The 25,524-nt window shown below is 40.8% G+C and overlaps 1 protein-coding gene and 1 non-coding gene across 15 annotated transcripts in view; both read left to right on the top strand.

The window, feature by feature from the left end:
• WT1 (WT1 transcription factor) overlaps positions 1–5,243 on the top strand; it is a 68,464-nt gene extending 63,221 nt beyond the window's left edge. For 5 of the 14 annotated variants that reach the window (XM_072338916.1, XM_072338917.1, XM_072338919.1 and 2 more), the window contains one exon: positions 3,175–4,432. In XM_072338916.1, the coding sequence (XP_072195017.1) occupies positions 3,175–3,296 (122 nt within the window). In that variant the 3' untranslated portion in view covers positions 3,297–4,432. Of the gene's footprint in view, positions 1–3,174; positions 4,433–4,528 lie in introns of those variants that run through there. The other 9 variants (XM_072338911.1, XM_072338908.1, XM_072338915.1 and 6 more) reach the window with 7 other exon arrangements.
• A 7,992-nt stretch (positions 5,244–13,235) lies between these two features.
• Positions 13,236–13,307, top strand: TRNAA-UGC (transfer RNA alanine (anticodon UGC)). Its single transcript has one exon. It is a non-coding gene; the product is annotated as a tRNA-Ala (tRNA).
• Positions 13,308–25,524: the final 12,217 nt, after the last annotated feature.

Below are 25,524 nucleotides of genomic sequence, written 5' to 3'. Positions count from 1 at the left end.
AATATCATGGTCACTTTTTACAATGGGAGTTAAGTGGCTTTTGAAACCATGCTTGCCTTTTGTCATGAAACTTCAGCTTGGTAAAATATATTCTGTTAGCTATAGTGAAATGAACATCATGGCCTCAGCCCACAACTGTCAACTCCATCTATTGTGTTCACTGAAAAAAACCTACAAGAAAGAAATTTTAATTCCAGCTCCGGCTGAAGGTCTGTAATCTAAAGTATTCATGCCTACCTGTGCTTCTCCTAAGTGTCACTTGAGCCTAATGCAGTGTAGCACGGCAAAGATGTTGCTGCTGCTGCTTTGTAATCTCTCCAGAAGATAAAAGAGTGCCTTTTGCAAACTCATATGAGCAGACGCTGAAGTAAAAGCTTACTCAGATATTCAAGGACCTTTGTGCAGAAACTATAATATTTCATAGCAATATGTGGAAGAAAATAGCAGGCATTTTAGTCTACTCTGCCCTCATGTAAATGTAAACACCATTAAGAAGCAACTGCAGCGTCATTTGTATTTTAAGTTTTAGAGTTGTTCTTGTGAACTGACACTTTCTGTTCCCTTCCACTGCATAGGCAGTATTTTTATGAAGCAATTGTTTACCAAGCATTTTGTCATGTTATTAGACATCACAGTATTTTCCATACTGAGCTTAAACTTTTAGATTCAGTTTCTCTACTGATTGACCAGGAGCTTGAAAATCCTTTTTCCTCTGCTAAGGATTCTTTCTTCTCTTCATGACCGTAAAAAACACATATTAAAGACTTGCAAAAATAAATAACATTTTCATAAAGGAAACAATCTAAGGATAATGGCATTTTCTGTGGCACCAGCTGGATAAATACATCAAGCAGTGGCAATATCAGCATTTGCAACTTGCAGAAGATAAAGAGCATATCTCAGTTCTCTGTGTAGCTCATGGTGAACTGTAGGACCTGGGTTTGGTGCATGTGCACGAAGAAAGATATTTTCTTAATCATCAAGAGGTAACATTCTCATGGAGACAAAATGGCAGTGGTTACCACATGTTAGGAAGTTAGGAGAAACTACATTCCCCTTCAGATTTTACCACTAGCTGCTCTGCTAATTCATGGAAGGACTCCGTACTCTCCTGACTTCAGTAACTTTTTTACCCTAGGCCAGCTAAATCAGTGAAGAATTGCTCTCTCCAGTGAAACTAACCTCCCTTTTCTAGTTCTCCCTTGCTTCATGCAATCCAAGCCCATGCTGCCTTTGTTGCTGAAAGCAGTTGCACTTGAGCGCTGATAGCCTCATAGCCCTTCTAGCTCAGGTTCTGCACGAGCTCTGCAGCCCAGTTGCTCCTGCTGTGATGATGCTCCCATTGGCAAGCTGGATGTTGTTCTCTTTTGACTGTAAAACATACCTAACCTGAGAGGAACAAGCACGAATGATGGCTGGTGATTCTTCATGTCCATCTTGCCCTGTAGCTTCCTTCCTTTCTTTTTACATTCTCTAAGTCTTGCAACAAAATACCTAATTAACTTGTTAACTTGTTTTGTGCTAAATTTTGATGAAGCATAGTGCAAGTAACTTTTATCTGTTGTGGGATTAAATGTAAGTCAGTCAGTTTTTCAACTATTTGCTCTCTTGTCTCCACCAGCAAGTTTACTGTAAAAGCAGTCTTTGCTGTAAAAAAGCAACAAAAGAATCCAAAAGAAAAGCCCCACACATCTATATGCATTTTTAGCAATCAAGAAGTGATTTCTGGTATCCATACAGGGAAACTGCATAAGGTAGTTTGTGCCCAGACCAGAATTAATAGATGGTTGCCCCTGTTGTGAGTGGGCAATCACGCTGCTTGTGAAACAGCAAACCTGCATGCTGCTTTTGTGCTGATAGATGGGTGAAAATTTGGCCACAGCTCACATCAGCTCACAGGATGATTGCAAATGCTCCTGAAGTGAAAGAAGACCACTTGGTATATTCTGTGATTTTTATCAGTAGCTCTGACCAGATCGGCTTTGCCCTACACTGTTTTATGCACCCATGTGAGATGGTTGATGCTTTTGCCAGCATATATGTCACGTGGATGAAGTTGATTTTACATAGATTCTCCTGCTTTATGTGACCTGTTTATTGCATGGGATTTTGCAAACAGAAATACAAAACATTGGTGCCACTCCCAGATTCATTTTTGCCTGAATTTGGATGTTTGTGAAATGTACAAAGGGTGAGGCAAAGAAGGGAAGAAGATGGTTGGGGGAGCTCGTACTACCCTTACCCCATTGTGTCCTGAGATGGAGAGCACGAGGTGTGTAAGACAGCATGGAAGAGTCCCATCCCAGAGCTGAACCTACTATAAAAACCCACATCTATCTTGAGCTGGGGGGAAGACGAGGCAAGTCTAAAAGGAACAGGAGTCACCGGGCACTGCTCTGAGCTAATGAAAGCATTCCAGCAGCATTCCTGCAGCATCAGACACAAGGCCTGAAATTCCACATAATGTTGTAGAGAATCGAGACAGCAGATTAAACTGTAAAAAGGTGATGGCATTTCTTGTCAAAATCGCAAGCACTTTGTTTGGGGTCATTTTTAGCGGCTATTATTTATACTCGTGGGAATGTAATAAAAATACTAAGTATTCCGGTCCTTTAAAATCTCCTGTAGAAAGGAATCTATTTAGGCAGTAATGGGAAACTTTCAGTCTGGCTCAGCAAATTGTTGCTTCACTCACCCTCACCACCCTCACCATCATAATTTCAAATAACTTTGGGCAAAACTTATTGAACCTGCAGGAAAAATTCTTGACTAGAGTTCAAGCTCTAAATAATCACGATTCTCCTGGTCAAAGCTGTGACCAAAGCTTCTGTAGGTGCCAGTTACTTTTAAGCTGGTTCATCCAAGAATTGAGAGTAACGTATATGCGGCCCCAGGATGTCCAGTATGGGCCTGTCTTCAGGAATGATCCGCTGCAGAATGCTGTGCCTCACCTGCAAAGGCTGTGGCTAAACATCAGCAGAGCAAGCTGTAAGAAAGCACTGGGTGCTGAAGTGAGCAGTAATTGAGGGCATACTCACACCCTCTTGGGATGGCCCAGCACACCTTTCCTGATGGAGATCAGCCTAGTTTCTCCCAGAGCTGCAGGAAGAGAAGAAATAGCAATGTCCTAGGCAAGCTGTCTTCCCAGTTAATAACAGGGTGTTTTGTTAACAGGTGAAAAGCCTTTCAGTTGCCGATGGCCCAGCTGTCAAAAAAAATTTGCCAGGTCTGATGAATTAGTCCGTCATCACAACATGCACCAGAGGAACATGACTAAACTGCAGTTGGCCCTTTAGGCATTTCAAACAAGTGAATAAACCAGATGGGACATTATGAGCTACTGCAGACTTTATCAGCCATCTTCGATCACCTCTGTCAGAAAGCTGCAGCTGTCTTCGCATCCCATTTGACACAAGTTAACTAAACAGTAGGATTCTGCTCAGCTTCCATTTGGACTTAACAGAATTTCCTATCCAATAACTTCAAAAGATTTTTATTTGCATTTTTATTAAAAAATGAGCAAGATTACCGCAGTTTCAGGATTGCTCTAAGCTATTCTTACATTCTCTAGGTGTTTCCAGTTTTCTGGTTTTATTTTTGCTTGAGCTGTTCTAGGTACATTTTACTGTGCTCTTTTTAGTCCCTCCATGGGTAGGGTGATCAGTGCCTGCTGTAGGTAAGCTTCACGCTTACTACTTTGGTGCACACGCTGAAGTTTCCAATTGCTGTCCTCATGGGATGAAATGGAAACATCACGTGGAATACTTGTAAACTCCGTAGTCGTACTGCCAAAGGGCAAGCTTTTTGAACATGGAAGCAATGCTTCTGAATTTCACAGATCAACCCACTGTTTTATTCATCAATCAACCCTATTTCTCCCCCTCTCTTTCTGTTTCGATGTATTTGTTTTAAATTTATTCCATCACGAGATGCACAGATCTCCTTTACACAAAAGTGATTCCAATCATTGTAGACATTTGGGATTTGTTTACAATGTAAAGCCACACTGGTTATGTGGCTTAGCAAGCTGTATAAACTTAAAACTGAACTTTTAATGGGGCTGGTCCAGGATCTCCATTAACAGATTACTCTTAAGATAAGTAACTTAAAAAGACTCTTTGTCAAGTATATGTGAAAAAGACATTATTAGTGTAAGGAAATATATTGTTTCAGGGTTCTGGGAGGAGGGGTTTATTATTTACTTTTAATTGCTTGAAATTGTGTGTATATATATATATATCTGATAATGTATTGCTCTTAGACATCTAAAATTAGAAACTGTATAAATATTAGATGCATCACTGTTCTGATGTTGTTGCTGTTACAAACTATTGATAACACTAAGAATGTAACCTGCATTTTTCACTGAGCTTTCAATTAAAGCCCATTCGAAGTGAAACAAATGGGAGTCCAACAGATGTCTTGTTTCATGTCTGGTATTAAATTTCAAATGCCCTGTCCAATAGAATCCTTTTTTTTTTTTTTTTCTTTTTTTCTTTTTTTCTTTTTTTTTTTTTTGTATATAAAGGTACCACCAGCACTGATGACCACTAGTTAACCTGTCCAGGTCTTGACCACAATTTATCCATCTCACTTGGGAATCATACTGGCAGCAGAAAACAGTGTCAAGTTTCATATTGTGCTGTAAAACAGTTGCTTCAATCGTTCGTCTTTTTACAAAACTCTTCCTTTTCTTTAAACCTCTAAGATTTGTATACGAACTTCAAGGGACAGTAAAATCCACTTTATAAATAGAAGTATTGGCCTTCTGTAGAACTGTGCTGAAAACATAAGTGCAGATAACTTCTAAGATTAGGATGCTGTGCAGTGACTTTTACTTGAAAGTTAACTTAGAGTTAGGGCGGCTTAAATCAGTTCAGCAGGTTGAAAAAGACAGTCCTTCTTACATGATGAAGTGTGAAAATGGAGATAACAAAAAATGATTGTTTCTTTGTCATACTGCCTGCTTTTCTTTGGAAGTAAGTACAGCCTGCCTGAGAGCCCTTTGACCTTGCAAAATATTTGTATCTCTTTAGCAAAAATCTTTAATGTATCTTGCCAAGCTTTTTTCTCTAATGTACACAATGGAGTTCTATGATGGGTCGAGCTTTCTCTCTTAAAGTGCAGCTGCATCGTCAAGAAAACTCAACAGTTAATTCTTCAAGTCCTCTTTTTCGCTGGGGTATTGCATCACTGTTAATTACTGTTGGGGTACTGTGACTCATTTGTATCAGTCAACTTTATCTTTTGCTGCCAAAAGACAGCATCTCTCTGGAGAAACTCATAACAAGTGTGGCAAACATCAAATATTTGGAGTAAATGGTGTATATAAAACTGCACGGAATTAAAAAATAAAGCAACTCCTTCTTTCTTGAGAGAGAAGTTCAGTCATAATAACTATGTCCTCTGATTTACCCAGCAGTGTTCTGCAACTAGGAAACAATGTTCTTCAGCCTGCACCCAAAGTAGAGAGCTGCCTGCAGTGTTTACACTAAAAGACAAAAAAAGAAAAATCAGCCTCCAGTTGTGCCTGCATTAGTCAAACATAAATAAAACTATCTTTGGTGAAATATAACCAAAGCTCCGCTGCAGCATAGACCAGGCTTCCAGTGACCAGTAAATAACTACATCCATACTTGTTCTGCTTGGTGAACGGCATGCCAAATAATAACGGTAAACGGCGACAAAAAATGAAGTGTGGGGTGATGAATGACAGAGTATGTCCCTTCGTTTTTGCTGTCGCCCCTTTTCCAATGAAAGCACTTGCTGCTGCTCAGTTGCTCAATGCTCATTACGTCCTCCCATGCTACGACTACAGTGAAGACAACGGTGACGTTTAGAAGGTCTTTTTTATTCTTATTCCTAGTCATTTTACAGTCTTAGTTTTCTTCTTGTCACTTCATGAGGGACAATACATGTTGGGTAGGAAAGGGAACATGATGTCAGTTCTTTCTTATGTTGTCAGCCAAGAATCAAGGATACCTTTGCACCAATTTTTTCAAGGTAGATGAATCCAACCAAGTGTCCTCTCTGCTTGCTAAAAACTTAAGACCGAACGTGCCTAGACTGTAACCACCTGACTGTACTCTTGGTGCGTGCCATATTCTTTAAGAATACTGACTGCAGTGACCAAAAAGTACATCCCAAGATATTACTTTGCTGCTGTAAAGTGAACAACACAAAGGCACTCCTATTGTCAATCATTCCTCCAAGGGAAGCGGAGGACTTGCAGAGAGGAGCTCTTTGTTTCTCTTTCCACAGTGGTTTAGGCAACTTGTTCATTTTAGAAACCAATCCAATTTAGCCTATCTGTTCCAGGATGTTAGTAGGATTCATTAAACTGCTTCACCAACCAACCCTACGGCTACTGAGGATGGGTCCTGAAGACACAGGTGGGTGCTTTAAATGAGTGTTTCTTCCTCCCTCTCCTTCTGCAGGCAGGCACTGAGAAAATTGTATCACATGCAGTGTTTTCCAGTCATCAGTGTGATCTGTCAGTAAATCCAGTCTAAGGCTTTGGGGTGGACTGAGGGCCTCCAAGAAGATACCTGCAGCTCTACACTTCGGAGCTGCCTGCACCTAGTGAGGTGGGTACACAAAGGCAGCCAGCTGGCAGAGGTGCACTGTCAGAGGATGGTCAGACCTGTGCTGCCTAGTCCTGCTCGAGCCCTGCTCAAGCCTTGCCCTGTACATGGGGGCAAGAATGGGCAGGGGGAATTACCCAGTGTCAGGCTGGGGAACTCTTCCACACTTTAGGAAACCGCTCCCTCCACGAGTTAACAAAGATGTCATTAAAGGCAGTGCACGCAGTTCAGAATGGCATGAATGGACAAGAAGATCCAGCTGCAATATTTGGGAAGATCCAATAAAAGATTCGTTAGGATCCTTTTAGTTACTGGAAGTCCAGATGACACAAAGGAGCCTACTGAAACTGAAGATCTGGTCACAAAAGTGGTGAGTTTAATCAAAAAGCAACACACAACAAAACAAACCCCAATCCCAACCCCACTGACACCGTTCTAAAAATTAGACAATTAAGAGTAAAACCAGGAATGTAGCCAGAACTATTCCACCTCAAATAATAAACACAAGGATAAGTTGCCAAGTGAGGTCAAAGAAGCAAATGGTAAAGTGAGTTTAAGAGACAGCTAGACACTTTTATGGGGAGCGAGAGGATTGAAGGATACAGTGACAAAACCGGGGGTAGAGCTGAGATAACTCAGAGGACAGGCATGGTGGGCCAATCGCTTGGAGAGGGCTCCGAAGCCCATCCAAGGCGAGGAGCAGGGTGGCTATGGGTGTTCTGGGGAGACAGATGTACCAGGGCTGTCTGCAGTGTCCCATGAGGGGTGATGGGAAGCTGGCAGAGCAGTCTGAGAGGGAGCTGAGCCTGGCAGGTAGCAACAGTTTTACTCTCAGGTGCATGGGCTGTTGCTGCTGCCTTTGGGTTCACTACTGAGATGTCCTGGCAGACTTGCTAAAAAAGCTGATTTTTGAGGAGCTCCTACCTGAGCAGCTTGTTTTGTGGTAAGTTATCAGCGCAGAGCTCATACAGAGACACCAAAAGGGAAAAACAAAACAACCCCCACAACACAACTTTTGTTTTTAGTTTTCGTGAGAGACTACTTGTAATATAGGAAACAACAGGACTGGCTAGAATATGATTCAAATGAGTCAAAGACAAAATATACAGAGATTATGTTCTTCTCTGCTTGTACTAAGCTGCATACTTTCACGTTGACGTTGCCAGCACAGCCTCTGTCAATTCCCATAAAATATCCTGGCAGAACTTCCGTGGCTTCAAATAGCAGCCTGATGAAGCTGGGTTTTAAGTGCTTGGTTTGGCCATCAGCTAGATAATCTTTAAGGACCCTTCCAACTCTCTGCACCGATGAGCTGATGTGGCTCCACCAGCACAGATAGGTTCTTAAATAATGGCAGTGAGGGAACCAAGATAAGCATGGCCATTAAATATAAGCCAAAGCATCAATTAATTAAAGTACAGTTTTCCATAGAGTGTGAAATCCAGTCAGAAATGCCAGCTTTGAATCCTGAAAGGGTTCTGAGTGTTGAGGGTGGTCTGAAAGGTGTTATTCTTGTGGAAGCCACACTTAACATGGGCAGGTCTTGGCCTAGGGACTGTAGGAAGCTCAGGGAAATGCTGCCATAAAGAGCTTGCAGGCCATAGGCAAGGGGTTCAAATGCACTTGTTTATTCACTTGTTTAAAGGCACTGAACATCTTGAATGATAAAAGTACAGTCCCAGGCAAGGCTTATTTAATCCTGATGAATAAGTGCATATCGCGTAGGTGTAAATATTATTTAATAGCATCACTGTTTTTCTGTCTGTCTGTTTGTTTGTTTTTAATGTGAAACAGGCTGCTTATATCCTGGTTAACTCTTGCAAAGCTTAATCTGCAAAATCTTGAGATCTTAATCTACAAAAATAAGATGAACAGTAAAGGAAAGATCTGCCCAATCATCCTGGCATGTATTGTTGGATGGATCTCATATAAAACTAGGTGCCCTTCCCCAGCATGAAACACACTCTCTTGGTGCCAGAGGATTAAAGAAACACACAGAGCACGGAACCTCCTTAGTGTGGTGGTGCAAGAGGGAAACACAACAGTATTTATTTTCAGGCTGTTTCTTTTTATGTCTCATTCCCCTCTGAGTCATGCCCCAGAACTCCCATTCATATGAGTGAAATGTTGAAAAACACAGCTTAATAAATAATTAAATAATTAAATAATTAAATAATTAACCCCATTGCCTGGAAAGAAATCCTGCTCCAGAGTTTATTGGGAAATCGCGTGTCCCTGTGAATGTGCTCTACTAGTACTTTTGTACTAGGAAACACATCTGCTTAATGTTCCCTCCTGGAAGGGTCTCTGACACTTTTAGCTACATCACTGAGCTTTTTAGCTTAAGTTATGGGCCTCGTGCCGCAGCAAAGGTACACTGTAAATGCAAATAAAGAGGTTTTTATCTGCTGCTTGCTAAGAAACCCAGCCCAACAAAGAACTTGGAAGCTTTTTCATTTTCAGACACTAGGTGGCTCAGCCGGGAAGGTTTCCTTGTTTATAGGGCAGCTGCATTTCTGGGAACACCCGCTGCCGCTGATGGAATTTCCTAACTTGCAACAGTTACAGTGCTTGCAAGCAGCAGTGGGAGCTGAAGAATATCACGTAACACAGCTCAAAAAGAGTTTCAGTATTCCGAGCGTTGTGCTGTCGCTGGTTTCGCAGCCTTTCTCCAAGTGGACCTGGGTGGCTACTGAGAATTACAGCTTTTAAGATCTGGTCTCTAATTGTCTCTGGTATTGCCTGGGGCCTTCTTTGAAGGCCAAGATCCTGCTGTCCTTGAGGTTGCCTAGAATGCTGCTTCATGCTCTGAAGGGGAGTTCACCATAAATCACTCACTGCTCCTTTCCCTCACTTTCTTTCTGTTACTGGCAGGAAGAATAAATGGGATCAGAGAAAGGCAAGAGCCGCATGGCAGCAGGATTTGAATTACCTGCAATGAGTACTGTCTACTGGGCTGCTAGAAATAGGATCCCAGATTAGTGCTCGTACTGCTGCAGGATGGATGAAACTTCCTAGTGACAGAGCTGCTTTCTTCCTCTGCCATGAGCTTCAGGCCTGCTGCATACTTCCCCTTTATGAAGGCAGTCCAATGAGAGTGAACTGTGGCGTGCAATACTGAAGGTCAGCACACATGACAAACAACCTAACAACAGTCTAGTATTTCTAAGCTGGGTAAATTCCTAGTGTCTGCTTCAGGCAGAATCCAAACACTTGTGTCAATTCTGTACCATGCCCCAGACTGCCAAAACCCATTAATACAAGCATATTTATCTGGGCTGCAGTGTGTTACGAGAATTCATTAGGACAATATGTGATATGGTGCTGAAACAGAAGGCTGGGTTTCTCTGGCCAGAGATGAGGAAGTCTAGTCCCTGCTGAACTTTTACTACTGATAAAGACAATGTCTGCTGGCAGCATTCATTTTTTACTAGGCCATCTGCATCTAGTCAAGGATAACTTGACTTTCTGAAATAGCCATTCATCAGTATCAACCCTGTACAACTTTCTCTTGATGAGTAAAGCAACACAAAGAAAGACCAAGATGGTTAATAAACTTCTTTGGGAGCAAAAGGTCAATGCTGGTGTAAACAAAGCAGTGTCATAGTACTACACAGAAGCATTGAAGTTTCCTATCTGTTTATATGGCTGATGCCCCATTTCTATTTTATCAGTGTTTGTTTTCATTTATTTTGCTCTGCTTTAGCTGATCTATAAATCTTTATAACGGTGTTCTTTATTTTCTTAATTTTGTCATCTCTCTTATCGGCTTTTATCACCTGTTTGTGTCCAGCATCTTTGCTACCCTCTCTGCCTGATGGCTGCCCACAATTGCTTTGTTAACCCCTGAGCCCTCATCCAGCTCACTCAGGCCTAATGGTTCCTCCTTTCAGAGTCTCCCTTCTTTGTAACTCCAAGTCAAACACTGAAGACGTTCCCATTGCACCTTTAATAAATGGTGAGATACTAAAGAAAAAAAACCTAACAACCAGTGCAGGAGTGAGGAAATTTTCCCAGCTCCAAATGGTAGAGCCTTGTTTTTAATTACACAGCACACAGAGCAGGCAGTAGCTGTGTATATTTTCACATCAAGCCTTTAGAGCTGAACTTCAGATCCAAAGTGGATTATCTTGGCCTTGCCCTTTGTCACCCTGCCCTCCCACTCTCTGGCTCTCACGCTTAGTGGATGCGCCTGTGTAGAAGCTGGGCACCGGGTGATGAGCATGGGCTAAATTAAAGTCAGTCAGCTCAAAGGAGGCTGTTTCATGGCCACAGTGACAAATGTGAAACGCCTGATACCTGGGTGATTCTTCTTCTGACTGAAGACCCTCTGTAGTTCACCTTGTTTCCTCTGATGTGTTGTTTCAAGTAGTCAGATGACAAAGCGCTTTGCTCAGGCTAGGTATCTCAAATTATACTTAACAAATTGGACCGACCCAATCTAATTTTCAGGGGACAGCCTCTGCAGGAAGTACAATATTCTTTTTAAGGTTTTACATCTTGAAATGTTTTGTTTAATAGAGACTTATGCAATGTAATTTCTGATGGCACCAGAGTATTTATTGGAACTAGGTACTGTGGGGAAACCAAACCCATGACAGATTGAATTTCCCAATTAACTATGAGTGTTGAGACTAGCCAGTTAAAACATTAATATCCCTTGTTAATACACATAGTATAATGCAATACTCCAGTATCAGCCTCTGCTGAATCCACAGTCTTAAATCCTGTAAGGGAAACTGTTGATCACAGCCTGAACCTCTGATTAACCATCTGAGGCAAGTGACGAGTCAGCTGTGGGAGCACAGGTGAAGGTAATTCAGCTGTGCTCCTGGAAGGGCTGGAGTATGACTTCAGCTCTCCTAGATCCCATTTAAAGGCTGACCACCACTAAGGTACCATCTCTTTTTGGAGGTTGCTCCTTTGTGGTAAGTTTCAACTGGAAGCCTCAGCACTGGTGAGTCTTTCATTGATACCCTCTGCTTATCCATTTATTTTGTAATTACAACTATACACATCCCTACTTAGAAAAGAGGGAAAGGTCCCATGTTCCCAAAGTTAATAGGGATAGAGCTTTGATCTGAAATTGTCAGATTAAGTTCAGAAAACACAAGTTGCTCCCAATTTAGCATTCTGGTTATTCCAAATGAGTGTGCAGTCTGACTGTGGAAAGCACACTGTGGGATAATCTTCTGCACAGCACCATAGGTCTGCTGTGTTCTAGTGTGCCTCACATGTGATTCTGCATTTAGCACTACAAGATTTGGATGTTAGTTAAGTAGAACATAATTTTATGCAACAGAGAAACCCAGGGCAATATTTTTTTATTTAAATAAAACAAACTTCCTGTCTCTGCCTGGAATTATTATTGAATATAAGGAGAGAGGACTGAGCTGATTACAAGACTTAGCTGAAATACTAGCCCAGAACATGGACTCAATTTAGGAGCAGTGTAGTAAATAGCCATGAAACATATTCCATTTTCTTTTCAGCCAGGGGAAATGCTGTCATTGTGTGCTGTTTAAGTTGGCCATTTTCTGGAAATAACTGAGTACATTCCTGGCTCTTCTTACAGGGATCCGTTCTTTTAAAGACAGAATTGTTGTACACTTAAAGTGTTTTTATTTGGACATGTACTGTACTTGGATACAACTCCTAAGTAATCCACCTTGATTTTTCACTTGTGCTTTTCAATGTAAGATGAATGTGTTTGAAGTTCAAGGCTTTTTTTCATTCTTTCTTTCAAATATTGATACAGTTTGATTTCTGACCTTTTCTGAAGTCATAAGTAACTGGTAACAACAGTTCTGCCTTCTAGTGGAGCTTCTGAATGCCTGTGCCCTGTGCAGATTGCTCGAGCTGACTGGCATGAGATTTAATTTGCATTAATCAGCCCAAGGCAAGGGCAAAATGAAATGACTGCGACCCACGAGAGTAGAATTTGAGAGTTCTTTACAAAATTAAGTTTCTGAGCAGCACAGAGCAACACAGGCTGATGTAGGGTATGTTCTGTCTGATTCATTAAGTGAATCGCCCTAATCCAACCTGGCTGTCAGAAGAATTCGGGCTGCGTTCCTTGAGCAAGAGGCCCTTCAGCTGTGACTTGACAAAGAACATAGGGTGTGATGGGGAGAACTTGCCACAGTGGATGCAAATTAAAGCATTCCAATGTGGGCAGGTGGATGTGCCTCAGCCCCAAATACCCACCTAATCAGCCACCTGTGCTAATGCTGCACTGGGTGAAGCCCCAGTGAGGGGCATGCCTGGGCTTAACCACCTCTGTGTAATGTTGGTTACAGTGGGGTATGTGTTTTAAAGACATGGAACTTAATTAGACACTGCTAAAATTGGATATACCTTTATTTCCAGCTGTGCTTTGTGAACATTAAATAACAGTATGCTGGTTGTTTATTGCATGTGATGTTGTGTTTGGTGCTGCGTGGTGTAACTGTGTGAGGAAAAAATCACTGTTGTCTTACTACAGGAGTTATTCATTTCTTCCTTAATGTAAATTACTCTCAGTTTCTCATGCGGTGTCAGTGCTTTTTCATTGCGGTAGTGTGACTTTGAACACTGTAATGTTGCTATATAAATTATATTGCAAAGTTAATTAAGGAAGAATTTGGTTGATTACCTGCTGCTTATGTGGGTGGGGATGTAGCTCAGTGGTAGAGTGTATGCTTTGCATGTATGAGGTCCCTGGTTCAATTCCTGGCATCTCCACCTTCCCCATTTATGTTTTGTGGAAGAAACCTTCTCCAAAACCAGAGAATATTTGCTGGCAGGGAATATGGCCAGTGCTTTATCTGTATACTGGTTCACAGATGATGGCAAGTGCCTTATGGGGGTGGTTACAGCAGTGGGAACAAAACTAGCAAAGAAAGATAAACCTATTTGAGCTGTGGAATGTTGCTGCCCAAGTAAAAAATATGGTTGTAAAGGTGTGCCATGTAGATGCTCACCATGGTGGAGGCAACCACTGGGTGGCTTGAAACTCATGCAGTATCCCATGCTACTGCCTGAAACACCCTATTGGGTCTTGAGGAACAACCTATGGTGACATGGCACCACAGAAAGAACCAAGTCAGATGCTGGGACTCATTTCAAAAATTCTCTTGTAAATACTTGGGCCAAAGATCACAGAACTGAGTGCGTTTATCACATCCCCTATCATGCACCAGCTTCTAGTGAAATCAAACAGTACAATGGTTTGTTGGAATCAGTGTTGGGAGATGCGTTTTGCAGCAGCCACCTGGTTGGTTAACACTTTAGGATCTATCAGTTGCAGTAGTTCTGCCCAATCCAGCTTCCTACGTACTGTAGAGGGAGGTAAGGTCCCTGTGGTACACATAACAAACATGTTGGAAAAGCAGTTTGGGTCCTTCCAACCTCAGGAAAGGGCAAACCTCTCTGTGGAACTGCTTTCGCACAGGGACCTGGGTGCACTTGGTGGGTAATGCAGAAAGATGGGGATGTTCAGTGTGTACCACAAGGGAATTTGTTGGGGGAGTGCAGTCAGTGATTCCATGTACATATATGTATATGGATATGTGTGTGCATAATGCATGTTAATTACTGTTTGCTTGTATGTGTATATTAAGCATGATGTAGTGATGCGGATTAAGGGGTATGTAAGGGAAACTGATCACAGCCTGAACCTGTTTAACCATCTGAGGCAAAGCAATGAGTCAGCTGCAGGAGCACAGGTGAAGGTAATTCCACCACTAAAGGCAGCATCCCTTTCTGGAGATGTATGGAGATGCTCCTTTGTGGAGTTTCTGTGACGAGCATCCATCTCAACTGAAAGCCTCAGCACTGGTGAGTCTTTTCTTAGATACTCTCTGGCTATTTACTCTGTAATTACAACTATACACTTGTATTATTTTGACTCTACAGGGTGGAATGTCCTGGTTTTATGATTTTTGTTCTCAGTATTCCACATCATGCGAAGCACTGGGAGTTAAAGAGCTAATGCCCCACTTCCATGGACTGCCTGTTCTCCAAATAGCTGGCTTTCAGAAGGTAACTACTTACCCCAGAGGACTTCGTGTTCAGAGGGAAGGTAAGACCCGCAGGTCATGGGACTCTCACTCTCTCTGCCTGGCAGTGTGTGGGTGTGCTCCCAGACCTTTTGCATTCAAATCAGAGTAGGGCTCTCAGTTTCAGACACTCTGTCCCACAGTTTATTTGATTTATTAGCCTCAATTCCAATTATATTGTATTATATTATGTTATCTTGCATTCTCATGCCATATTTAGTAAATATGTTAGTAAATGTTTCCATCTCCCCCCCCTTTTGCCTTTTTGGCCTGCTGTGTTTCCCCCTTGTGAACACAGATCTAGGTAATTCCATGACAGTTCACTGAGTGCATATGCACTGAATGAGTCTCCAGGTTTCTGTTCACAGCAGCATGACAAAAGAATTAAGTCTCTGTAGCTGACAAACTATAGAAGTAGCCAGAATCCAAATCTGTCTGTATTTATATTTAAGTAACTAACTCAGTTTTCGACATACGAAAGGGTTGATGGAACAGCCATGGAACAGCAATACTTCATGTTTAAGAAATCTAGTATTTCCTACTATAAACTACCAGAAATAGAACAGGGATGCACAATAGAATGGGAAAAATCTCAACTAAAGAGAACTTTGGACTGAGGTCACTACCTTGCAGGAAGTGCTTATTTTCTGTTTCCATTATGTAATGAGCTGCCCATAATAAGCATTCAAATATCCTTTTTTACTTTTTTTTTTTTTTTAAATTAGGGCTAAGATGTGTGTATGTATCACTTCTTTGTGGGAAACTTATTCTTCTTGAGGAGGAAATATGTCTCTTAATATATATGAACATTTTAATAGAGACATAACTAGGTAATCTGAAAGGATCTTCTTTACTGACTCCAAAATAATATGGAAGCAAGCAATGGTCTCAGATGACACCTCCATCTGCATTCTTCTCTGGTATTTGTAAAGGCTCACAGTCTTCCTTCTTTCAAAAGATTCTGTTTAAATAGTCAATTGAGCTGAACGAGGCGTTAGTGGGATAGCTAGCCATGTGTCACAATATACCAGATAAAGGATTATACTCCACTTAAGAATTAATAACATTTTAAACCTCTACATAAACTTTTTTTTTAATCAATAAACATGTCTCTGACAGAGGGCCAGATGCACTCACAGGTCTTAATTGTTCAATCCAGTGACTAATCCCCACTTGATCAAGATTTTACTGACTTTACAACTGTCCGAAGAGTGACAAATTTATGATTCAATTGCTATTTCATCTTAAACTTGAAACTCCATGATCATTTGTGGGTATTAGCTACCTGATAAGATAACGAGGGTGGAAGGAGTGCATCTAACTCTGTGCAGCAGAATCAGAGTGTTGCAGAACTCCTTAGGATGCACTGGAAAGACACAAATGGCCATTAAGGGATTAGCCCATCACTGATTGAGTAGTTGAACAGAGTTGAGGTTTACTAAATCACTGGAGTGGTAGGTCATTATCCTTGGATACAGGAGACAGTTGGATCCGTGTCCAAGTGATCGAGCAGTAAATTGGAGTGAATGGAGTGTGCCAAGAATGAAAAATAAAAGAACGCTGAACCCTTGTTCTTCAAGTGTTCAAATTTCCAGGTCATACCCCAAGACTTTTTTTCTTTCTTGGCATAAAAAATAGTTTTTCAGTGCCTTCAGGATCAGCATATTCCTGACTCTGTAATCTGCTCTGAGCGTATTGCTTCCCCTCGGTGCTCTCAAATTTGTGCTTAGCTAACAAATGCTGAAACTTAGATAATGTTGTAGAAACTGATTAGGAAAGCAATTTTAGGACTCTCCTTCTCCAGTTTTGATGGCTTGTAACCAGTTGTTATTAAATATGCACTTAAAATAGATGAGTCTTTCTCGTTTGGGGTTTTGCAATGATGGGAATTTGGTAAATCATCTTCTTTGATTGTTTTACGTGCTATTGAAGTGGACTGGAAGTTTTCTGCAATAGAGTTATTTACTTTGAAGAGTTTGAAAAAGCAACAACTTAATTAAAATATATACAAAGTCATTCATTTTATTTTAATTTTTTTTTTCTTACAAGAGAAACGAAAGAAATGCAGCAGGAATAACACAACCCCTGCCTTCCTTGGATGTGTGTTGATGCAGCTGATGAGTGAAACTCACTGCTGAGTAATTCTACTTTGAGGGCCTGTGACAGTGTGTCTAAAGAGTATTTGGCAAATCAAATAGCTTCAATATGTCTCATTTAGGAATTAGCTGTGCTGGCTATGGCCTTTGCTTAGTGTGAATGAGCTGAGGATCTCTTTGGGGCTATTTCTCTGTGAGCTCAACTTAATGATCACTTTTCCCAAGGTATGGATGCATCTAATATTGTTCAATTTTTCTCAGTCCAGGGGGACACATAACTTCAGAGGGTCTCTTATCCTGGAACAGGTTAATTTTTGTGATGTGATGAGCAGTTTTCTAGGAACAAGAATAAACAAGGGTTTGTATAAGGTTGGGGAAAATGAAATATAAAGATATGAAATTAGCTGAAAATCTTGATCTGTATCATAAAGCTTGGAATCCTTGATCTACTTACGAAAAGTCAACTGATGGCCAAAAGGCTTGGGAAAGTAGATGGTGAATAGGACAGGGAGAACAATCAAGGAAGAGTGAAAGTACAAGAAGAAAATCAATCTGCCAAATTAGACAGAGCAAAGGAACAGGAAGAAAAACAGGAAATAACCTAATAAAATATAGTAGAAAATAAATAACTTCCAGTGGCCCAACGATTTCCTCTCACAGTAAGCACTGACAGTATAAAGTAAATTACAGGCATGTTTCTGTCTGGCTGTGGAAATCAAGTTGTTTGGGGATGAGGTATGGCATTCTCCTCCCTGTTACCCCCAGTAAAATGCAGAATGGGTCGGTCTCACAGGTGCAGATGAGAGCACAAATATGACCCAAACAAGGCCAGGTGAAATGAGAATGGGATGGCTAATGAAGGTGAACTTCTGAGGGGCAGTCATGACATTTTTTTTTTTTAACCATTTTTGATGAGTTTTGCCTCAGAGCTGGTTTCACTGGGAATTTGAGGGATCTGAAGCAATGGGAGTAACGCTGCTGTGCTATAGTATACTATGTGTCTAGAAGTCTTCTGGGCAGCCGGATACAGGGGGTTTTGGGGACTGGAGCAGAGAAGGAGATGCCTCAGCTAGTTTTATAGTCAGCAGTACTTACCCTGTTAGGTAGCAAGGAGGCCAAAGAGACTCTTGTTCCCTCTCCCCCAGCGCTATCAAAGACAGCATTTGTTTAGGAATGATGGCACTGTACCAGCTGGTCAGTACCACCAAGGTATTGCAATGTCTCCCCCAGCAGCTACCTATGTAGATACCTCACTGAGTAGACAATCCTTTTCTGCTGGCAGGAAATAAGGCAAATAATAATGAATATGTTTTCAAGCTGAACTGTCATTCTGCAGTCTTCACAGTTTTTCGTGCTCTGAGGAGTGTGATTTTGATGAGGCTCAGGGCTTGCTTCAGATTATTAAACTAGAGTAAATATTGTGGCATTAGTTATTTGCCAAAATCAACAGAATATAATTAACTGGAGTGACTCCTTACTAGGCAACCACATGCATGATTTACTAATTTCACTGTGTTTGTACTGATCTTCCATGGAAGCTGAAAGCATATTCAGTCCAGCTCAGTCCCCTGAAACATAAATGTGTATTTTATGTGAACCAGTTGTTCATATAAAGCATTCCACAGGTGAACAAAAACACAGCATTAATGGAGTAATTTATTTACGCTAATTTCACCTTGTGTAAGGGTGCTGTGGGATACAGGAGACAATGAATCACAATTAACGTGAGTCCAAACTACTGGATGACTGCTGCTATAGGATCAGAATGCTTAGAAATGCACATGCATTTGCAGCTTCAAATTCATCATTCGCTGGAATAATATGAGTGCCCTTCACAAAAAGAGCTGCTTTTCTGTTTACATCGCTTCTAGTTTTAAAATGACAAAATGAACCAGGCTGTACCATGCTACGATTTCACCCGTTGACACAAATGAAAAGGATTGAACAGACATAATACATCTGGTTTACGACTTTTAATTGCCTTTGTGACCCAGTTCATACCAAATCCTCTCAGAGCAAAGTCTCTTTCTTTGTATGCATCGTGGGGCTACTTCTCTATCTGAGATATGTTGCTTAAAAAAACACCACCACATTAAAAAGTAACAATATTTCTTGCTCACATAAATCTTTCGTACTTGCAGGTGACCTGAGAAAGCGAGAAGTGGAGAGTTCAGTTGTCTGGTAAATGAGTATGTTAAACTTTCCAAACGAAAGCTGCTCCTAAAGCACCAGATTCTTTTAGTAATTAATCACTATACTGTTGTTTATTAAGAAGACACGCCTGGAATTTTTTAGTAACTCAGGTAACCTTTCATGGTTTGATGGATACAAAAGATAACGGTGTCTGCTGTGATTTAACAAGGGTCTCTGATGTAATATAGTAATCTGTGACTTCTGAGTGTCTCTGTTCTGGGAATAGGGAAGGGATACTGGAGGAAGGCATGTGTACAGAATCACACTGCTATAAGGACAACCTATTGCTAATCAGTTATTGGGAGTACTTTTTGTGTCACGTAGCAGGCCAAAATGGACTGCTGGGATACTAAGTCTGGGCTTCACAGGCAGACTGGAAATCCTGTGGTGATATGGAGTATAGAATCATAGAACTGTAGAATGGCCTGGGTTGAAAAGGACCACAATGATCATCGAGTTTCAACCCTCCTGCTGTGGGCAGGAGGTAGATTTCATCAAATTAAGTAAGAATTTAAAACTCTGGTCGGTATAACATCCCTTGGACATAGAGTACCTTTACTTCTCTGAAGTCTGAATGTTGTCGTAGTGAGAAGTATGGATTCTAAACCTCTTTGCTGTAACCAGTGTGTAAATCAGTGCGTTATGCTGTGGAGCTGACAGCAATGGTTATTTTTGTATGCTGATTTCTGAAATGCAGACAATCGTATCTCCCTCACATGCAGCACAGATGGGGTTCAAATGTGCACTGCACCAGCAGTACCAGGTTCCCAACAGCAGTGCCACATGTCAGACTATTAGGACATCAGGTGTAATTTAACAAAATGTCGTATCCTTGTGGTAGAAATAGGTTAAAATTGGTTTTCAGCTCCAGAAAAATGGGAATGTAAAAATGCTCCTTAAAGCAACCTGTTCCTATAGCTGTATACAGCAAACTTACTTATAACTAGTGCGTTTCCTGTTGTTTTTAATTCCTGGGACAGTTAACCCTGAAAAGTTGAAATATAATTCTTGTGCTGCATGAAGATAAGTATTGAATAAGTTCCAAATCTATGATCTGTAAGAAAACATTCCCATTCAGAAAACAGCTGATTATCTGTGTAGTCTACACACTGCTAGAGAGTGATGGATTTGCTCAAGTGCATTCCTGAGTTATAACCTGAGAGGCTGAAATGAAGGTGGTGAGCTCTCACAGATGTACCTGAGCAATTATTGCCTGCTCTGATGTGAAAAGTATGAAACATTTCTCTTTTAAATATTAAGATCCAAATGAGCTTGAAAAGCTGGCAGGAAAAAAGATGAGAACTTCTTGACATGGAGCAAAAGGCAGCCAGCTTAAGAATCCAGTGGTGGTTTGTTTTTATTTTATGCCCAAATTATCTGCAATAACTAGAAATTCTGACTACCATTTTTAAGTAGCCAAGCTGGGACGTCTTGAAAATATATTGTTTTCTGAAAGGGAATGTTATGTTTTCTTTAAGTACTTGTTCCTTTCCTGACAAATGACAGCCTTTTCCAAGTATTTCATATTGCAGAATCAGAATCAATGCTTCCAAAATTCACAGCACCGGTATGAATGAGGGAAATGGGACACACATCCAAGTATTGGTATTTTAGAGGTGGCAGGAGCAATAAATTCACTGGGATTTTGGAATTCTGCAGATTCCTTCCCTTCTCAGCCTTTGCAAACCATCTGTCTCCATTTGCAAGGGCACAATCTGCCAATGCTTTTCCAGCTTTGTCATGTTAATGTCCCTGAAGCCAAGAATACCAGTTCCAGATCTCTGTAGGTTAAGAATGAGTCTAAAAAACTGTGAGGGGGAAAAAAAAAACGCATCAGTAAAAATATTATAGTTTGAGAGCAAGAGTGACCAATACGCTGCTTCACAAACCTTAATAAAACCTTAACTGCAGTATAATGTGAGTTACATCCTGCTGAAAGCATGACAGGAAAACAGCAGATGACATTTTCTGGGAGATAATGGACAATTTGGTGTTAAGGATTTGCAAAAGCTGCCCCAATTCCTGGTATGATTTTTTGACGCTCTAATTAATATTATTAAAAAATGCACAAATTACCACTATGTATTCCTTTACCTTTTTCATTTAGGTATTTAATAGAGATTTTCAGTGTTAGGTTAATACATTGATATCAAACAAGTGTAAGGTTATACTGCAGGACTCTGGATGCAATCCCTTTCCGTTTGTAAGTTCCCAGAAATACTTGGAACGTCTCAAGTTTTGTTTCTAACACATGGGAATGGTCTTGGCATGCAACAAGACTATCTCAGGATCTGCTGTTTCAAATAAGCAACAATACATACTGTAGTTGCTGAAGTACATCTAAGAAGTGGTCATTCCTTTTCAGTTGCCCGGTACCGGGACTTGTTCTGTAATCTCTTATGCATGTGTGAAATCTTTACTCACACATCTAAGTGGGTCCCAGAAGGTCCCACTGAGCATGTACCTATGCCTGTGCTGACATTAGGCCTGTGGGTGGTAATATGCAAGAGAGGGTTCTGCACACTGCAGGTGGTGAGAATGAGAGCCAGCCATCACTTCATTCGTACAAGGTAAGCTTGCTAATTTCTCCTTTACAGAGGAAAGCTAACCCAAACTAACAGTCTGAGCAAGTGAAACTCCTGTCTTTCCATGGGATCTGCGCAGTCATTACAGTAGTTGGGAACTTGGCAACCATTTGTATTCAGGTCACCTTCCATGTCTTCTTTAACATACTGCTGTGTGACAAAATGGTTTATATCTTAATTCGTTACATTTATTTTTTACTGTAAAACAAATGATAATGAGTAGCTCTTTAAACTAATGTTTCATTTCCAGAGAGTCAAAGTTTTGGCATAAGTTTAATGGAAAAAACATTAATTTTCACAATCAAAAAAGAGAGTTGTTGACTAAATATGACCTGACAAAATTCTTTTTCAAAACCATTCACAGATCTTTCTTGTCAAATTTTAAGCAATGCATTTCTTGTTGCTGACTGCTGAGGGCTAACAATTATGTTTTCCATTAAGGTTCAGATACTGAGTCGTTTGAGAGATTTATGTTCAGAAGAAAGGTATATTTTAGTATCTACTAAGATGCTCGTATATGTATAAAGAACTGTCACGTGCAATAGGAACAAACATTTGTTAGTTATATTTAACCTTTGGTTATCTAATAATGATGTGAGCTGTAGTTCAGAAGAGGAAGAAATGTTTGTTCCCAGCTGTGTAATACAGACAAGCCTCCAGGGCTGTTGTGAAGCTCTTTGAATTATTTTTTTTCTCCTCTTTCCTGCTGGGAAATGTACAGAAATTGATACAAGGCCGTGCTATCATTCATGTGGCAGCAGTCTAGGAATGACTGCTAGAATATCCGGGACATGCTTTATGTTTAGCGCTGACAATCTAAGCAAGACAAATATGATTTATGGGACAATAGTTCAGATGGGGAATGAATGGAGATGTCGTGGTGGAAATATCAGTGTAAGTAGGTTATGTGAAGGAAGTAGGTTTTAAGGAGGGATCTAAAGGAGATTTGGCATGTGGCAGATGGGAAGTTATTCAAAGTAGAAGAAGCAAAATGGAAAAAGTGAAGTTGAGAGTGGGAGAGAAATACTATAGAAACAGTAGGACAAGAGGGACTTTTGAAAGTTCTGCCATTCCTTTCCATGCATAATTAAGAAAAAAACATTTTCATAGGCTGAAAGTGTCTAATTCTGTCTTATCCACATAGTCAGTAATTATTAACATTTTGGAAAACACCACATAGTCTTTCAAACCTAGTTACTCTAACTGAATAAATCATGAGTTTACAGTCTGAAAAACTCAGAAGTCGTTATTTTTACTACTGTAGCAGTTTTATGCGAGTGGCCGCCCTTGTTCTGAGGTGTTTATTGCCTGACCGGACAGAGAATGAGCAAAGGGAAATATCAACAGGTTCCTACTGAGGAACAAGAAAGAGACCTGCCAAGATCAAGTGATTTGCCCCTGGACATGGGGAAAGCCAAAAGCAAGCTGAAACTGAGACTAGGTATGTGAATCTCCAGTGTAATGATGATTACAGGACCAGCAGAAGATCCCCGTACTCATTCCTATTTTGAATAATGGACTCTGTGTGCTCACACTGTCTGTTTTGTGAGAGTCCTAAATCACATTTGGAGGCTAAATGTTTACTTGCAGCCTGCTTCCTTGCCAGCTCCTTAAGAAACAATATTTTCCCACAAAACTTTACAAGTTACTTCAGTAACTTTCTTTCCGTAGCTTAAATATCATGCATAGCTTTGCTTGTTCCTTCATTACGATATTGTTTCTAGTCCTTTTTCCCTGCCGTGCTTTGCTGGGGTCATAAGCTTTGTGAAATTATTTTTTTGCTGTTTCTCCAGTTAATATTGCAGGCTGTGTGGTGCTGATCAGAAGCAGGATAAACCCTTCCTTCAACCGACCTCTGCTTTCCAGCTCCTCTCCTTCTCTTGGTTTGCCTTCTCCAGCTTACCAACCAGTGCTCATCATTCTGCCAAGAGGTACAGGGACTTATGGATTTAATAGGAAAAGGAAAGAATGTTAACCATGTTTTTATGTGAAGGTTTAGCTACACAGTTACCACCCTTTTCATGGTTTTTTTGGTTTGCTTGAGGGAGAGCTAAAAACTGAATGTCAGAAGTAAAGAACACAAAAGAATGGGTTAATAGGGGGTCCATATAGATAAGATCAGAGATGGAAACATAAAAAATACAAAAGCTGAATTCTCCCCAAACTCCAGAAGAATAAAGGCTGACAGAATCCCCAGAAGTGTAAGCGTGCCAGGATTTACAGCCCACAGCAGCACGTTTTACCAACAGCAAGCAGTTCAGTTTAGCCTATTACTTAAATAACTCAGTAAGGAATCTTCTGGTTTGGGGCTAGTGTAGCAATAAAATCTTTCTCTGCACTATTCTGAGAGTGAACTTTAATCCATTTCTTATCTCCTGCTTGAAAATGAACATCCTTTCTATTCTTATCATGTTTCTGCGATTTTTTTTATTTTTTTTATTTTTATTTTTTTTGAATTTTTGAGCATTGGCCATATTCCTCTTGGCAGATACACGAAGTTGTTCCTGCTCGGCTGTTTGTTGTGCTGAGTTACCTTTGAAATCCTTCCCTCTTTTTATGACTACACTCCAGAGGCCCTTTTAATAACTGGCCCAGGGCTAATACTTCCATGAAAGACAAGCTTGCTCTGATACCCAACCTGGTTTCACCTCAGCTTCTACAAATCTTTCACTGGGATACACAGGGTGCATGATTATCTAACAATTTCTTCTCTTTAAACAATGGATCTGTCTCATGCTGTCAGCTAAACTGGCCTTGGATCTGGTGACAGCGCAGAGACTATCTACTTCCTTACATCTATTGGAGATAAAACAAGTGTTGTTTTTCCATGTAGGCACATCTGGGATGTCAGAGCTGCTTTATGATCTGGTTTCATCAAGCCATCTTTGTTGCAGTTTGATGTACTGTGTACTGAAGTGTATCTTGAAATGCCCCTGGTTTGGAACGTTCTCATTTTTATGTACATATTGACCCACTGTCTATTTAGAACAAACTATCTGTTAAAATAAGAGGACTCTCCTCCTGATTATAGCATTTTCCTTATGTAGCGAGGTCAAATGCCAGGCTGTTTTCCTTAAAATGCACCTTTGAAGGATAAAAACGTTGGTGTGACTGTTGGCAGGCGGGCAGCACGGGGCCGCGGGGATGGAAATGGCCTCACTGTCATGTTTTTGGAGTGATTCCACTAAAAATATTCTTTTTAATTAAACTGGATGGCTGATTTATTGTCCCCGTGGTTCGGACTTCGCTGTGCTGAAGGGATTTCCTTGCATTTCTTTCATGGTGATCATGGTGTTCTCAGCTGGTCAAAGTAACTCCAGCATATCTGAGGAGTTGAAAGGGCTTGCGGGTGTTGTCATAGTTTAGTTTGGCTCAAGTTGTCCTTTCAGTTTCTGAAAAAAAGACTTAAGGCGGAAAATAAGGAGAAATAAAACACTGTTTTAGACTGGATATAGGGAAGAAGTTTTTTACAACAAGGGTGGTGAGGCACTGACACAGGCTGTCCAGAGAGGTGGATGCCCCATCCCTGGAGACACCCAAGGCTGGGCTGGATGAGCTCAGAGCACCTGATGGAGCTGTATATGTACCTGCTCATTGCAGGGACATTGGGTTGGGTGACCTTTAAGGGTCTCTTCCAACTCAAACCATTCTATGATTCTATGGAGGAAAAAAAAAAAAGTGCTTATTTTCTTTTCTTATTAGTTTGGTCTTTTCTCTGTTGCTAGTTTGCTTTCTTTTTTATCACATCCAACCTGAGCATGAGGTTGTAGCATTTTGGTGGCTTTCAGAATAGCAATGGATAGGTTGTCGGATGGTGGTCTGCTCTGTGGTGAGCAGTACCATGTATTCCATCAGGCTCTCGCTGGATTCACGCTGGCTTCTGTGGAATCTGGGTGGGGTTTGGAGCGTGTGGATTTCTTTTAGAATGTTGTTTTTAAAATGGAGTAAGCACTTGTAAGAATATTTGCTGCCTGGTGTTTTACCTCTTGCTTTCTGAGAGAAGCAAGACTTATTTCTTGGATGCTCT

The sequence above is a fragment of the Excalfactoria chinensis genome, chromosome 5 (assembly GCF_039878825.1).
Source record: "Excalfactoria chinensis isolate bCotChi1 chromosome 5, bCotChi1.hap2, whole genome shotgun sequence".
In the NCBI taxonomy this organism is placed as follows: Eukaryota; Metazoa; Chordata; class Aves; order Galliformes; family Phasianidae; genus Excalfactoria; species Excalfactoria chinensis.
This window is presented reverse-complemented; position numbering and strand designations above follow the sequence as displayed.